The sequence below is a fragment of the Nematolebias whitei genome, chromosome 14, assembly GCF_014905685.2.
Source record: "Nematolebias whitei isolate Nwh7 chromosome 14, NemWhi1, whole genome shotgun sequence".
NCBI lineage: Eukaryota > Metazoa > Chordata > Actinopteri > Cyprinodontiformes > Rivulidae > Nematolebias > Nematolebias whitei.
The window spans coordinates 45019612-45033645 of NC_056511.1; the positions used below are offsets into that span (position 1 = coordinate 45019612).

Genomic DNA, 14034 nt, shown 5'->3' on the forward strand with positions numbered 1-14034 from the left:
GGTACACCCTGGACGGGTCGCAAGTCCATCACAGGGCCACATAGAGACAAACGAGACAAACAAACATTCACTCTCTCACTCACACCTAGGGACAATTTAGAGTTACCAATCAGCCTAACATGCATGTTTTTGGACTGTGGGAGGAAACCGGAGTACCCGGAGAAAACCCACGCATGCACGGAGAGAACATGCAAACTCCACCCAGAAAGGCCCCTGGACCGGGGTTTGAACCAAGGACCTGCTCGCTGAGAGGCAGCAGCTCTACCAGTTGCGCCACCGTGCTGCTATATATATATATATATTACATATACTTATACTACTATAACTACTTCATAGTTTTTCAGGGTATGGATCCACCACAGTAAACGAGGGACGACTATAACTCAATTCTAGATCAAAAGACTTGTGTAATGGAAACACTGGTCACTCTGTACTGGTGTGCTGGCTGGACCAAGTATAAGGTGCTTTGCTTGGGATTTTTTTGGATGAAAAGAAAAATCTGAGAATAATAAACAAATATGGGTTTTTATTCTAATAGATGTACATCTTATTTTTCTGTGATTGTGAGTTTTAACCCCACTAGGGTGTTTGTTGGTGTATAATTTATCCTTATACTGTGCGGGGTTCATGGAAACTAATGTAAAGAGGTTGAACAATCAACTATTTTTGTGCCTTTTTTTTACAATGCATACTGTCTACATTTAAAAACTTTGTATTAACACAAATCTCTTAAAAGAGTGACCCATATTCAACTATTCATTTTGTGATATATTTGCTATACTTAACATCAAGGGGGGCTTGAAGTGACCATGGGACTTTTAAGAATATATACCTTGTGCTTTCACAGTGTATAAAGTTTTTTTTACTCCTTGATGTCAAAGTTAGGTTTTGTACTCCTTGATGTAATACAATTAATGACCACAAATTGAGGAGACACTATTTGAATATTGGGGCTTCAAACACTGATTTTAGCTTTGTAAAGAAGTGTTTGCGTTGAAGTAACTAGCTAATGCTCGGTGTGTTGGTGTGTTCGGCCCGGTGGGGTAATTTTGATTGGCGGCTGCTCTGTGAGTGGGTGTGACAAGTCTGGGAGATAAATTTTGATTGGTGGCAGCTCTGTGGGAAGGAGAGCAGTACTGAGCTTGATTTGGGCAGCCATGACAGTGAGTAGGGGAGTCACACCATGTGAACGATGAGGAGGGTAACAGCGGGGACAAGGGAATTGGTGATGTAGAGAAGGAACGGTGCAGTGGTGAAGAGGCCGGTGACATGAGAGGGCTGGTGTGGAGAAGCCACAACAGCTCGTCATTGTTCTGACTTAGACGTTTTTTCTCAGTGTTCTCCTTCTCAACGGACTCTTGCAGGTTAGCATTCTCCTCTGACAGCTGCCTGTTGGGGGAAAAGTAGAGAGTTGGCAAATATTTGCATGAAAGAGGCAATGACATACTGTGATGCACAGTAATAATGTAGAAAAAATACTCAAGTAAACCAAAAACATCACAATAAATATAATTTATAAACGTTATTCCCTCATTGCTCTTTGATTTGACACAATGCAATGCAAAACAACATGGTTTCATGTGATGTGGTACAAAATGACACAGAGAGGCACATGATATAATACAATGCAACACAATATGGTTTGATTTGATATAATACAATAAATTACCCTCTTTTCCCATTGTTTTTCCCATTTATTTTATTTTTTCACCCAGAATCAGTGGTTCATTTGAGCCGGATCTTGCCGGAACAAGATCCGGGAACTCCCTCATTTTCACCGTGTGCGCTCCGGCAACTGTTCAGTCGGATCCGTCAGCTCATATCTCCGCCCATAAAAGTCAGAAGTCATCATGCATTTTAATTTTGATTATTTATTAAAAATACAATGAGAGGAGACGTTGTCCATGTCTGTGGAATGGATATACTGCTGCAGCAGACGCAGCAACCCACGGACACGCTTCTGCAGCGGAGACGCTGACCGCATGTCCCGCAGGGATGAAGCATCTTCATCCACCTTCAGGCTTGACAGAATTGGAGCAGCTGCTCACGGCTCTCTAAAATAGTAATTTCAGTTCAACCTTTATTTATACAGGTTGTTAGTCTCATTGAGCTTGGTCATTTACAAGAGAGACCTGTTTTTAATCAATTTAATCAAATGTTTACAGATGTTTAACAACCTGTTAAAATACACCAAAATGCAGGAAATTGCATCTGTTATTTCAAAATTTCTGGGGGAGGACCCATGGACCCCCCCCCCCCCAAAAACCCCCCCCCCCCCCCCCCCCCCCCGCACCCCCCCGGACCACCTGCTATTTGTGTTCTGGCATCAATTGTTTTACAAATTAAGCCTTGCCCAGAATACCCGTATTGACAGAGAACAACAAGCATTTCAATGTCCCTTGTCAACACTTGGCTAGCTGGGGCCCCATCCTGGAGCCAGGCCTGGGACACGTGCTCATTGGCACTTGCCAATGTGTCTGGTGACAGGATCTCTAACCATAGCATTTGGAAGGGTTCAGTAAGAATGATTTACTTGGGTACTGTGGTGCCAAACACCTGCAGGAGTGCCCATAAAAGTTAGATGCATAGTGCAATGGGTAGTACGCAAAGGCAGGGGCATTGGTGCTATGACACTGGGTTACCAAAGCTGGCTTCTTGAACATGGAATGTCACCTCTCCAGTGGGAAAGGAGCCTGAGCTTTATGTGAGATTGAGAGGTACCAAATAGATTTAATCAAGCTCACAATGACTCTCAATATGAGTTCTGGAACCAATCTTCTTGAAAGGAGCAGGTCCTTACTTTACTCCATTCTGGAGTTGTCCATCGTGAGACATGTCCAGTTAGTATGCAACTTATAACCTCCCAGCTTGGCATCAGTGCATTCAAATTTTCAAGGTCAAGGTGTCTTTATGGTAAATGGACTATAGCGCCTTTCTATCTTATGAAGACACAAAGCGCTTTACAACAATCTGTCCTCATGTACCCATTCATACAGCACTCTACTAGATCTCTACAAAGATAATTGAACAAATCATTCTAAAGAGACTAATTAGTGCTTTAGATCACATTCATACACTGATGGGACACACATCAGAGGTGATGGGGGGTTCAGTGTCTTGCCCAGGGACACTTCAGCAGGTGACTGCTGGTGGATTCGAACCCTCAACTCTCGTATTGGAAGACGACTGCTCTAACCACTCAGCCACAGCTGCCCCGTATTGTCATTCACATCACATATGGTACATGAGGTGGAACGAAACTATGTACACAGGGTCCCAGTTACACCCAGCAAAAATATAAATTATAAAGAAAAGTAATACGATCTAAGATATGAACTAAGAAATACGCTAAACTAAGAATATACTAGGCACTAATAGTACAAAACTATGCGCCAAACAAGTACTGGTAGATGAGAGTGTATCTTCCCTATACTTTTAGATGGGTGTACAGGTTCTGACAGTCATTTGTGCCTATGTGTCGAGTGGTAGTTTAGAGTACCAAACTTCCTCTGAGACTTGGCAGGGATGCTGGAAAGTGCTAAGTGCTCCAGCTGGAGACTGCTGGGGAAACCCAGTGTACAAATGGGTAGAGACAATGTGACCTGGAAGGACATGATTAGGATGAACGGCCTGTTTTGAACCCAAGTTCTGTTCTGTTGTTGGATTTCTGTGCTAATCATGGTTTGGCCATTACAAATACCAAGTTTAAATATGAGTGTAAATAAGTGCACATGGTGCCAGGACACCCCAAACTGCAGATCCAAGATAGAGTTTGTAGTCATGCTATCTGATCTGTGGACATATGTTTTGGATGGGAAGGTGAAAATAGGAGCTGAGCTGTCAACTGATTACCACCTGGTGATGAGTTAGATCAGATGGCAGAGGAACATGCCAGACAGACCTGGTAGACACAAATTTGTAATAAGTGTTGGCTCGGAATGCTTGGCATAAAAACCTGTCTGAATGAATGATCTTCAACTCACACCTTTCAGAGAACTTCAACTGCATCCCAGCAAAGGTGAGGGACATTGAATCCAAGTGAGCCATGTTCTATGCCTTCATTCTCTAGATGCTGCAAGGTTGTTGGTGCCTATTGTGGTGGCATGCTAAATCCCAGTAGTGGACCCCAGGTGAAGGAGGCCATCAAGCTGTTGAAGGAGTCCTGTTGGGCCTTGTTGGCTGGTAGGACTCTAGAGGCAGCTGAGGGGTACTGGTGAGCCAAATGGACTGCAGCCCTAGCTGTTATTGAGGCAAAAGCACAGATGTGGAAGTAGTTCATTGAGGCCTTGTGTGGGGACTCTCCATCAGCTCTGAGAAAATTCTACCAAATCATCAGTTAGCTGAGTCTGGAAAAGCAGCACTTAACCAACACTGTGTATAGTAGAAGTCGAGTGCTGTTGGTCTCAACCAGTGCAGTGGAAGGAATATATCTGAGACATTCTCCATCTTACCAACATGTCTTCCATGGAGGAAGCTGTCAGGGGACTTGGGGATTGTTCCGTTCATTAGCGGGACTGAAGTCACCAAGGAAGTTATACTGTAAAAGTTCCACAGTGTAGGAATTATGTGTGCAATGTTTCTGACTGTTTACAATGATTCTGAGTGTGAAAATTCCTTCATTCATTCAACCTTGATTTAGACAGGTTTATCATGTGATTTTTCTGTTCTGGTTAAGTTAGGCATTTATTACAATATCGTGTCGTCATTTCAGGAGGACTCTTGGATTCCCATAGATGTTGTCCTAGGCCATTCTCCCTCGACAATGTTTACGGATCTCATCAGAGGGAACTGTTTGATTATTCCATCCTTATCAGAACTCCTACAGTGCCCTCGAGAGCATCCTTGGACATGCAAGAACAAGACTGCAGATATAAGTGGTTGAAAAGAGTTTTCATTGCAGGGTAGCTAGACTCTCCCATAGAGAGGTGAGAAGTTCAGTGTTCTGGGAGCAACTTGAAGTACAGCCACTGCTCTTCCACATCGAGTGGGACCAGTTGAAGTTGTTTGGGCATTTTGTCGCCACCTGGACACTTCCCCAGGGAGTTTTTCTAACCATGTTTAATGATGAACGGTTTCTTTTCACAAAGATGGCCTCCTTTACTCCTCTCTCAAACCATTGTTCCTCTCTGTCCAGGATGTGCACATCTTCATCCCTGAAAGAGTGACCGCTGGCCTGGAGATGAGTGTAGACCGCAGAGTCCTGGCCTGATGATGTTGATCTTCTGTGCTGGTCCATCCTTTTGGCCAGTGGCTGTTTAGTTTCCCCAATGTAGAACTGATCATAGCCCTCCTGACACTGAACTGCATATATGATATTACTCTGTTTGTGCCGGTGGACTGGATCTTTGGGATGGACCAGTCTTTGCAGTAATGTATTTTGGGGTTTGAAAGCCACTGGGACGTCATGTTCATGTAATCATAATGTTGATTTTTGTTCATATGTTACAGAGTTTTAACTGCTTAATTTAATGCATCGCACTCAACCATCCATCCATTATCTTTACCCGTTTGTTCCATTTTGGGTCACGGGAGTCGCCGGTGCCCATGTCCAGCAATCACTGTGCGAGGGGCGGGATACGCACGGAGAGAACATGCAAACTTCACCCAGAAAGGCCCCTGGACCGGGGTTTGAACCAGGGACCTGCTTGCTGAGAGGCAGCAGCTCTACCAGTTGTGCCACCGTGCTGCCCCGCACTCAACCAATGGGGTAAAATGTGTAGTAGAGCCAAAATTACTGTCCCATATTTCTTTAAAGCAGATTCTCCTGCAAACGATATTCAGATAATTAATTTATATATAGTGGACCTAAAACCTCATTCTTAATCATAATCAATCCAATAAAAACAACTGTTAAAAGGTGAAGATAGGAATATCTTTTTTTTTTTGGTTGTCTAACACTAGACAATGCACACACAATTGCAATTATGATTCACATTAGATAGGGTTATAGATTGAAAGTATCGTGATCTGACTGTACGTGCTTGAACCCATGTGCAGGAAGATGCTGAGAGACTCCAGTAAAACAAGTAAAACTATGTATTTAATAAATAAAACAAAATGCTGATGTGCAGCTAACTTACGTACTTTAAGGAGGACACACAGGGAGACAGATCACAAAGCCTGATGAAGGACAACTCAGAGACACTGACAAGAAACCAATGAGCTGAGTAAAAGCAGCCACTAATGAGGGTGAAAAGACAGGCACCTGTGATTGAGCACAGGTGAGACAGAGCTGGAACACAGGGTGGAGGAACACTGAGGGGTGACTGGCAAACACAAGGACACACTATAGACAGGACCAGACCCCAGAAACCCTACAGAAAGTACTTTATAAAGATTAAATTTGTTATTTGTACCAAACTGTATAACCTGCGCTTCTAACCCTGGGTGGAGCCTCCGTGTTCAACTGTCCCCCTCTTACAATGCTGTTATTGCTAGTATCACTCAACCCCCTGTGAATAGTAAGTGACCATCAGTGCACTAATGACCCATTGTTAGGCTGATGGTCCTCCTTTATCATGTGAACAGCCAGTTGTGGTTGTCAACAACAAACGGGTTGATCCACTCTGAGAAGGTGCTATTTAAGAGACTGAGTTTATTACAGCTCCTCAGACTGAAGAAGTCTTTTGGATTAAAGACGAAATGTTTCAACAACTATTTTTATTTTTATGAATCCGTCCAGCGGACCTGACGTTTCTACTTGGATTACTGAGCGTGCATCAGGATATTATGATTACTGTTCATATTGTTTTTACCTGGACGTGGCAAGGTTCATGTCAATACGAGCCATCAGATCTTCATTTTGCTGCTGAAGAACCTGGACCTTCTCCTCAAGAAACATGTTCTTTTGGGTCTGCTCAAAAAGAAAACACAACAGTAATGCAACAGTTTATTCACAGCGTACTGACCGCGTGTACAGAAAAGCTTGTGTATATTTGTGTATTTGGCACTGAACATTGTGACTTGTTTGAGCTTACCACTTTCTCCAGGTCCGAAATCTTTTTCTCCTGCTGGTGAATCTGCTGGTTCTTCATTTCAACAACCTCCTTTAGGCTCTTCAGATCTTGTTCAATGTGCTGGTAAGGGACTAAAGCATCCTGGTTTCAACATCACATTCCCATGAAAAAAAAACAGAATAACAAACCAGAGACATCAGTGAAAATAATACAGTGGCAGAGATATAAAGTCAGTTTGTAATCAGTCCACTAATCCTGCGCACACTGACAGGATGACAACTGTTTCAGCAGCTTAAATTATGTTAAATGTGGTTTTCATGCTGATTAGTGAAATCCCATGTTTTGTACTTACAATGATTTGTTCATCTGAGCTTCTTTTCAACGCTTCTTCAAAGCATTTGACTTTGTCCTTCAGACTCTCATTTTGAAATGTGAGAGTATCCACTTGATCCTGAGCAAACAAATGCAACACAAAACTCAACATCATGAATCCAAAAGTCCACATATTCACACGTACCTAGTCCTTTTATCCAAAGCACAGTACCTGTAGAGAAAGTCGTTGTTTCTGAAAGTCCTCCTCTAGAAGACTTTTTTGTTGCTCATGAGCTTTCCTCAAATCTGCTCAGAGATGCAGGAGAATAGCAAAAGTCTTTATTTAATTTCCAGCCGTGTCCACATTCTAATTTAGTTTTTAAAGCAAAGTTTTCCACGGTACCTCTCATGGTGCGGGTGTGCTCTTCATGCAGTGTTGCCATGGTGATATCATGCATGTCTCTGAGCTCTTCAATGGCTGCCTGGTGGTTGGCTGTCATTTCCTCCATCTAACAATTCCACAAAAAATGCCCACACAATAAAACCTTCTGGTGATAGCTCAAATGTGTCATGAAAGAGGGGGAGGGGCTTCCACCTCACCTGCTCTTGTTGGTGACTTGTCCGCTCTTCCATCTTTGTTCGTTGCTCCACTTTTAGGTGCTCGATGTCGGCTGTGTGACACTTCCTGAGCTTTTCTTCCAAAGCAGCCAGCTCTGCCTCCTGCTGCAGCTGGAGATCCTGCAGTTGGTGCTCAAACGTTACATCCAGCGCTGCTTTGTTCTGCTCAAGTCTCTCCCCTTGCAAAGCCTGGGAGGCTGTGAACCAAGAACAATGAATCTTACGTGTGTGAGTTCGAACTGTAAACCATTGACTTCAGAGGGAAGAGTTTAGTTGAAGCAATGATGAACATCCTTAGTACACTTTTTAGTACTAGCAAAAGTAATGATGAAACAAAAAGTACATGAGGTCATTTTTCTGTTTCTCCTCACTTACTCATATCCTGTCTCATCTTTAGGATCTCCAGGGACAGTTTTCTTTGACATTCCTCAGCTGTTTCATTCTGAAAAAAATAGAAATTAACATATTTCTGACATTTCAAATACATTTATTTGCAATTTATTTTGTTAAAAATATTTACAACAGTGCTGGGTGGTGCATGTAGATTGAATTGAAGCTCTTTGAGAGAATCTGTGAGGCCTCATTTTACTTTTTATGTTATTATGATTCATGATAATAAGCTTATGACTCTTGGTCCTATAAAAATGATAGATGCAGTGATGCACAGTTATGACATGCTTGTTAAACAGAAAGAAACCTGAATGGATGTGCTGAAGGAAAACACTGTGTAGAAGATTCCAGTTGGCTTTGAGTCTGTCTGCCTTGATGTCAGCAGAGGACGCTCAAACCCGCATGGCCAACACTTCCACCTCGTGCATTTCTGCACAGTGTTGTCAGGGTTGGCACAGCTCAGACAGTAACCATAAAGAAGTCAGATAGTTCCTCGATAGACTGGCTCACACTGTGTCAAATGACAGTTCTGACTTTTAATCTACACCTCATTTTCACACCAACAGACATGTAGGGGAATAAATGTACAGGGTATTGGACTTCTGGTCCGGTCCAACTCCTTTAACAGGTTTTACTCTGGACCGGCCTCACCTCAAACATGTATAAACCATGAGTCCTTGTAGCGAACTTAATTCCTGTCCCTTGAAGAAAACACGAAGAATCCGTAATTTAAATACAGTTCTGTAATGTTTATTTTCAGTTTGAATTATGACACGAAAATTATGGCAAATGTTGAATATGAATAAACAACCAATAATATTTTAGAAAGTAAATTAATCTGAGGACTTTGAGAAGGAGATTTGATTAAATTTGGACTAAGGTTTATATCTATAAGGGATTAACCTGTCTAAATAAAGGTTGAATTAATTTGAACTCAGTTTCCTTCAAAGCATTAGTTTGTGTTAGACAACACCGTTCTGGGGCGCTCTAGTGTGAATGCAGGTGTGTGGCCCTTTGTGACAATCAGTGCATGGAGAAGAGTAGACGTGCACCGTGAGTGGCAGCCTCAGTAAAACTGTCAACTATTAGAGCCTAGCATCCTCGTGTGGTAAACGGCGCAGTGGACTGAGGGGGTTATTTTGCAGAGATGTTTTTAGATCCTCTGGTTGTTTAGTTTCCATTGGAAGTCTCTGTTGGGATTTGAGTTGAGTTGACACAATACTGTTTTGATGCTCCTCAATTTAGATTATACATTCAGTCTTTCTATGTTATGAATTAGATTGTAGCGTATTATTTTGTAATCTTCGAATGCATCATCAGGGCATTAACAAGCAAGTGTGATGGTCCTCCTTCAGGATGTCACCAACACACTGCTTGATCCACTTTCAGAAGGTGCTTTTTATAAGACGGAGTTTATTACGCTCCTCACACAGAAGAAGTATTTTTGATAAAAGACAAAATGTTTCTACAATTGTATTATTTTTAAATTATTTTATATATATATATACGTCCAGAGGACCTGACTGAACTTATTTAGATTTTTGTACCTGTTTTATTGGGTATGCAACAGGTACATTAAACAATCCATCACAGCCACAAAAGTGGCTGAGACTTGGTCCATTTGCAGAAATATTGTACTAACATTTATTTTGGTAGAAGAAGAGAGTAATTTACAACTTATACTCAGAGCATGACATCTTGCAGTACTGCATGAAATACTGGCCACCTTGAGGCAATAATGCTGAGAGACGATGATGAAGGCATCAAGACCCAAAGACATATTCTTCAGCTGGTCTGTCAGAATCTTCAGCTGCCTCTCCTGCCGTTCACCGTGTCCCTGCAGCCGCTGAACCCAAGTGATAAAACACACAGTAGAATAAAACCAAAGGGTCTAAGTCTAACTTCAATTATTGTGTCAGAATTTCCTATTGACTCACCTCCTGTCTCTGCTCCACCTTTTCTCTCTCCTCTGCTTGGATTCCCTTCTCTTTCTGCTCAGCCGCCTCTTTCTCCCTCTGCTGGTTATTCTGGTGATCTTGCTGCAGCTTCAGTGGGGCCCCGTGGTGAGAAGAAACTGGAGTGGAACCTTGCACTGCTGCTGCAGCTCGCAGACCAGGCCAGACTGTGGGAAGAAGAGAAGTAAAAAGAAAAATTAATTTGGGGACGAAGCAGAAAAAAACATGTTTTTTGACTTTGTTTTGTTTACGATTCATATATATGGATTCAAATACCCCACAAATGATATTAATAAGCCAAGATCTAATTTTTAAATCTATAATAATGATTGTTAGAGACTGATTTGCATTAAAAATTTTGACCTGACTTACTGCTAATGATTGTTCACATGATAAATGACAGTAAGTTAATTTAATTTCATGATCTTGTTCCTAAGCTAGTGTTTCTCCTGATGTACAATGGAAGCTCAATGAATGCAACGTGTATAAAAAAGATTGTATAAGTATGTATATGTGTGTAAATGTATGTAGCCCCTTGTTTATCGCGGGGGTTCCATTCCCCGTCACCCGGCGACAAGTGAAAAACTGTGAAATAGGAATAGTAGTAAAAGTAGTAGTAAGTACTAGTTTATTTTAGTATTTATATGTACCTGTATATTAAGATGTTTTAAACCGTTCCCACACTCTTGCAATATTCTAAACAATGTTTCTAAACTCTAAACGCTCTAAAAGAGAGAGCATGTCATGATCTCCACTCTTTGCCACCTGCCAGCACTATCTGCCACGACCACGCTGCACACAGGTGCAGCAGCTGCTAAATTATTTTCAATAATTTATTTTCAATAAACAATTGATGCTGCTCGTGTGGCTCATGCATCAATCAGCCAATTGTGTGTCATGTCCAATTTTACTTTGAAAGACCGCAAAAGAGCGAGTCCACAAAAGTTGAACCGGGAAGTAGTGAGGGACTACTGTATGTACTGTAAATATCTGGGAACTGTTCTTGATGACAAACTGACCTTTGACCCCCATGTGAACTCACTTTGTAAGAAGGCCCACCAGAGAATGTTTTTTTATCGGAAGCTCCATGGATTGAATGTTGATTCTACTTTTATGAGAACGTTTTATTCATGTTTTATTGAGTCTCTTTTAAGTTTCATTTGCATCTGTTGGTTTTTACTTCTCACATGCAAAAACAGGAACAAGCTCTTGGGGATTGTGAGGATGTGCAGCAGAACTGCTGGCACATGCCCTACAGAGCCTCACTGACCTGCACAAGACAAGGTCAGTGAACAAGGTCAGGCTGATTCTGGCAGATCCTGATCACCCATTCCATGGTGAGTTCAGGTTGCTTCCATCTGGACGCAGGTACAGTATGTGCTACAGACGTAGGACAAACAGACTGAAAAACTCCTTTATGCCTGTAGTGATCAGGCTTCTCAACGAACAATGATGATTTCATGTATTTTAATGTTTTAATGTCTTGTCTATTATGGATGTTTTGTGTGCCTACTGACTGTAAAACAAATAACCCTTGGAGATAGTAAAGATTCTTGAACTTAATTCTGAATGCCAAGAAACGCCTTGTAGCTGCAATTTTCCTACTGGCTGTTGCTTATGGTGACATTATTTACATGAACGCTCCTGCCAGCTCAGAGTCACAGTCAGAGATTCTTTATTGTCATTCGCACCTCATGTGGTACATGTGGTGGTGCGAAATTATGTACACAGGGTCCCAGTTACATCCAACAATAAAATGTCTAAGAAAAACAGTAATAACATCTAAGATATGAACTAAGAAAAACATCAACTAAAAATACACTAAGCACTCATAACATAAAACATTGAACATCAGCACAAACATGAACATGAGTCTGTGAGCAGATGAGCACACATGAACACATCAACATGAAACAGATCAGCAGCAACATGAAACAGATCAGCAGCAACATGAAACAGATCAGCAGCAACATGAAACAGATCAGCAGCAACATGATATGGTTTTTCACAGTGATTATTCTGGTTAGAGATTCATGAGTCTAACAGCCTCAGGGTAGAAGCTGTTCCTCAGTCTAGTGGTTCTACACTTAATGCTCCTTAACCTCCTTCCTGAGGGGCACGGGGCAAAAAGTGTGTGTGCTGGGTGGGTGTGGTCCTTCATGATGCAGGTGGCCCTCTTCTTGCATCTGGAGGTGTAGATGTCTGTGATGGTGGGGAGACTGATTCCAACATCTTCTGTGCAGCCTTCACCACTCTCTGCAAAGCTTTTCTTTCTGCAGCTGTGCAGCCTCCATGCCACACGTTGATGCTGGAGCACAGGATGCTCTCCACTGCACACCTGTAGAAGGAGGTGAGGACTGAGCTTCCAGACCAGCTCGTCTCAGCCGCCTGAGGAAGTAGGTGTCGCAACCATTATATGTGAAGGGGACAAGTCCCCCCCACTTTAAAAAAATGTTCATTTGGACCCCCCCCCCACTTTTACTATGAAACATTAGTTCAGGCGGCGCAGTTTCTCTTTCTTCGTGAACAAATCCATTCCACGTGATTAATAGGAGAATACTCAGGCCACTAAAACGCCACTCCAGGTTTTCCAGGTTACCTCCACCTCTACACACAGAGCAGAAACTGTGCAGGCAGCAGCAGCTGAGCCTCCTGCTTCAGCAGAAAAAGCACACAGGTGGAGGAGATGGAGACACTTCTGTGTTGCTCGCTCACCAGTTTAGCAGCTTAGTGGGGGCAGTTGTTGACCGGGGGGTGGGGGGGTGGGGGGGGGGGGGGGGGGGGGGGTGTTGATCATAAACATGTATTCATGTTAGGAGGATGCTTGACAGAAGCGCTATGTCTGTAGCATGTTAGCTTAGCAGTAAGTATGACGCTGTGAGACTCTGCAGGTGTAAGAGACTCTGTGTGTTCAGGTGCATTAAAGTAGAAATGTGTTTAAACCCCACACCTTATTGTCCTCAAGCTTCATGAGAAACCTCCTTTAGATGAGGAGTGTTGAACACAAGTAAAAAAGTCCAGTGGTGATGGTTTTTATTTCTCTATAAAGACAAATAGTGCTGATGTTGTGTTAAAGTGTATTAAAGTTAAAATGTCTTTAAAACCTACAGATTAATTTACACAAACTTGGTGAGAAACATGTTTTAAATGTGTGGAATTAAAGGAAATCTAGGTGAAATGTTGCTTTTTGTACATTAGTGTACATTTTACGCGGGCGCACGCACACACACCTACACACATCATTGTGCCCCCCCCCCCCACACACACACACACATTACGGATGTTTCTGACGCCCTTGGCCTTGATGAACAGGTTGTTTTGAAGAAGCCTGATAAGAACAGATCTGACATGTTTGTGATGTGAAGTAATGTCTTTGGAGAAGATGAGAATGTCGTCTAGATAAACAAAAACAAAATGGTTGACCATATCTCTGAGAACGTCATTGACAAGTGCTTGAAAAACAGCAGAAGCATTGGTTCGGCCGAAAGGCATTACCAGGTATTTGTAATGTCTGTTGGGGTGTTGAATGCCGTCTTCCATTCATCCCCCTCTCTGATGCGAACCAGGTGGTGCATGTTTCTTAAATCCAGCTTGGTAAATAGCTCCCCGAATAAGGTTGAACACGGGTAAAGGGTATTTGTTCTTAGTTGTGATCTTGTTAAGACCTCTATAATCAATGCATGGCCTAAGAGAGCCATCTTTCTTACCCACAAAGAAAGAAATAAATCCTGCCCCAGCAGGAGTTGCTGATGGCTGGATAATGCCGGCTTGAAGTGACTCTTTAATGTACTCTTGCATGGTGG

At 42.3% G+C, this 14034-nt stretch overlaps 1 protein-coding gene across 1 annotated transcript in view; it reads right to left on the bottom strand.

The window, feature by feature from the left end:
- Nucleotides 1-302: 302 nt before the first annotated feature.
- The window catches only part of LOC119420721 (microtubule-associated tumor suppressor candidate 2 homolog), a 30997-nt gene continuing 17265 nt past the window's right edge, over nt 303-14034 (bottom strand). The window contains exons 4-13 of the mRNA XM_037688150.1: nt 10214-10398; nt 10003-10122; nt 8262-8328; nt 7869-8083; nt 7672-7777; nt 7501-7574; nt 7309-7407; nt 6978-7097; nt 6756-6853; nt 303-1389 (exon numbers count right to left, since the gene is read on the bottom strand). Of these exons, the coding sequence (XP_037544078.1) occupies nt 969-1389; nt 6756-6853; nt 6978-7097; nt 7309-7407; nt 7501-7574; nt 7672-7777; nt 7869-8083; nt 8262-8328; nt 10003-10122; nt 10214-10398 (1505 nt within the window). The 3' untranslated portion in view covers nt 303-968. The remainder of the gene's footprint in view (nt 1390-6755; nt 6854-6977; nt 7098-7308; nt 7408-7500; nt 7575-7671; nt 7778-7868; nt 8084-8261; nt 8329-10002; nt 10123-10213; nt 10399-14034) is intronic.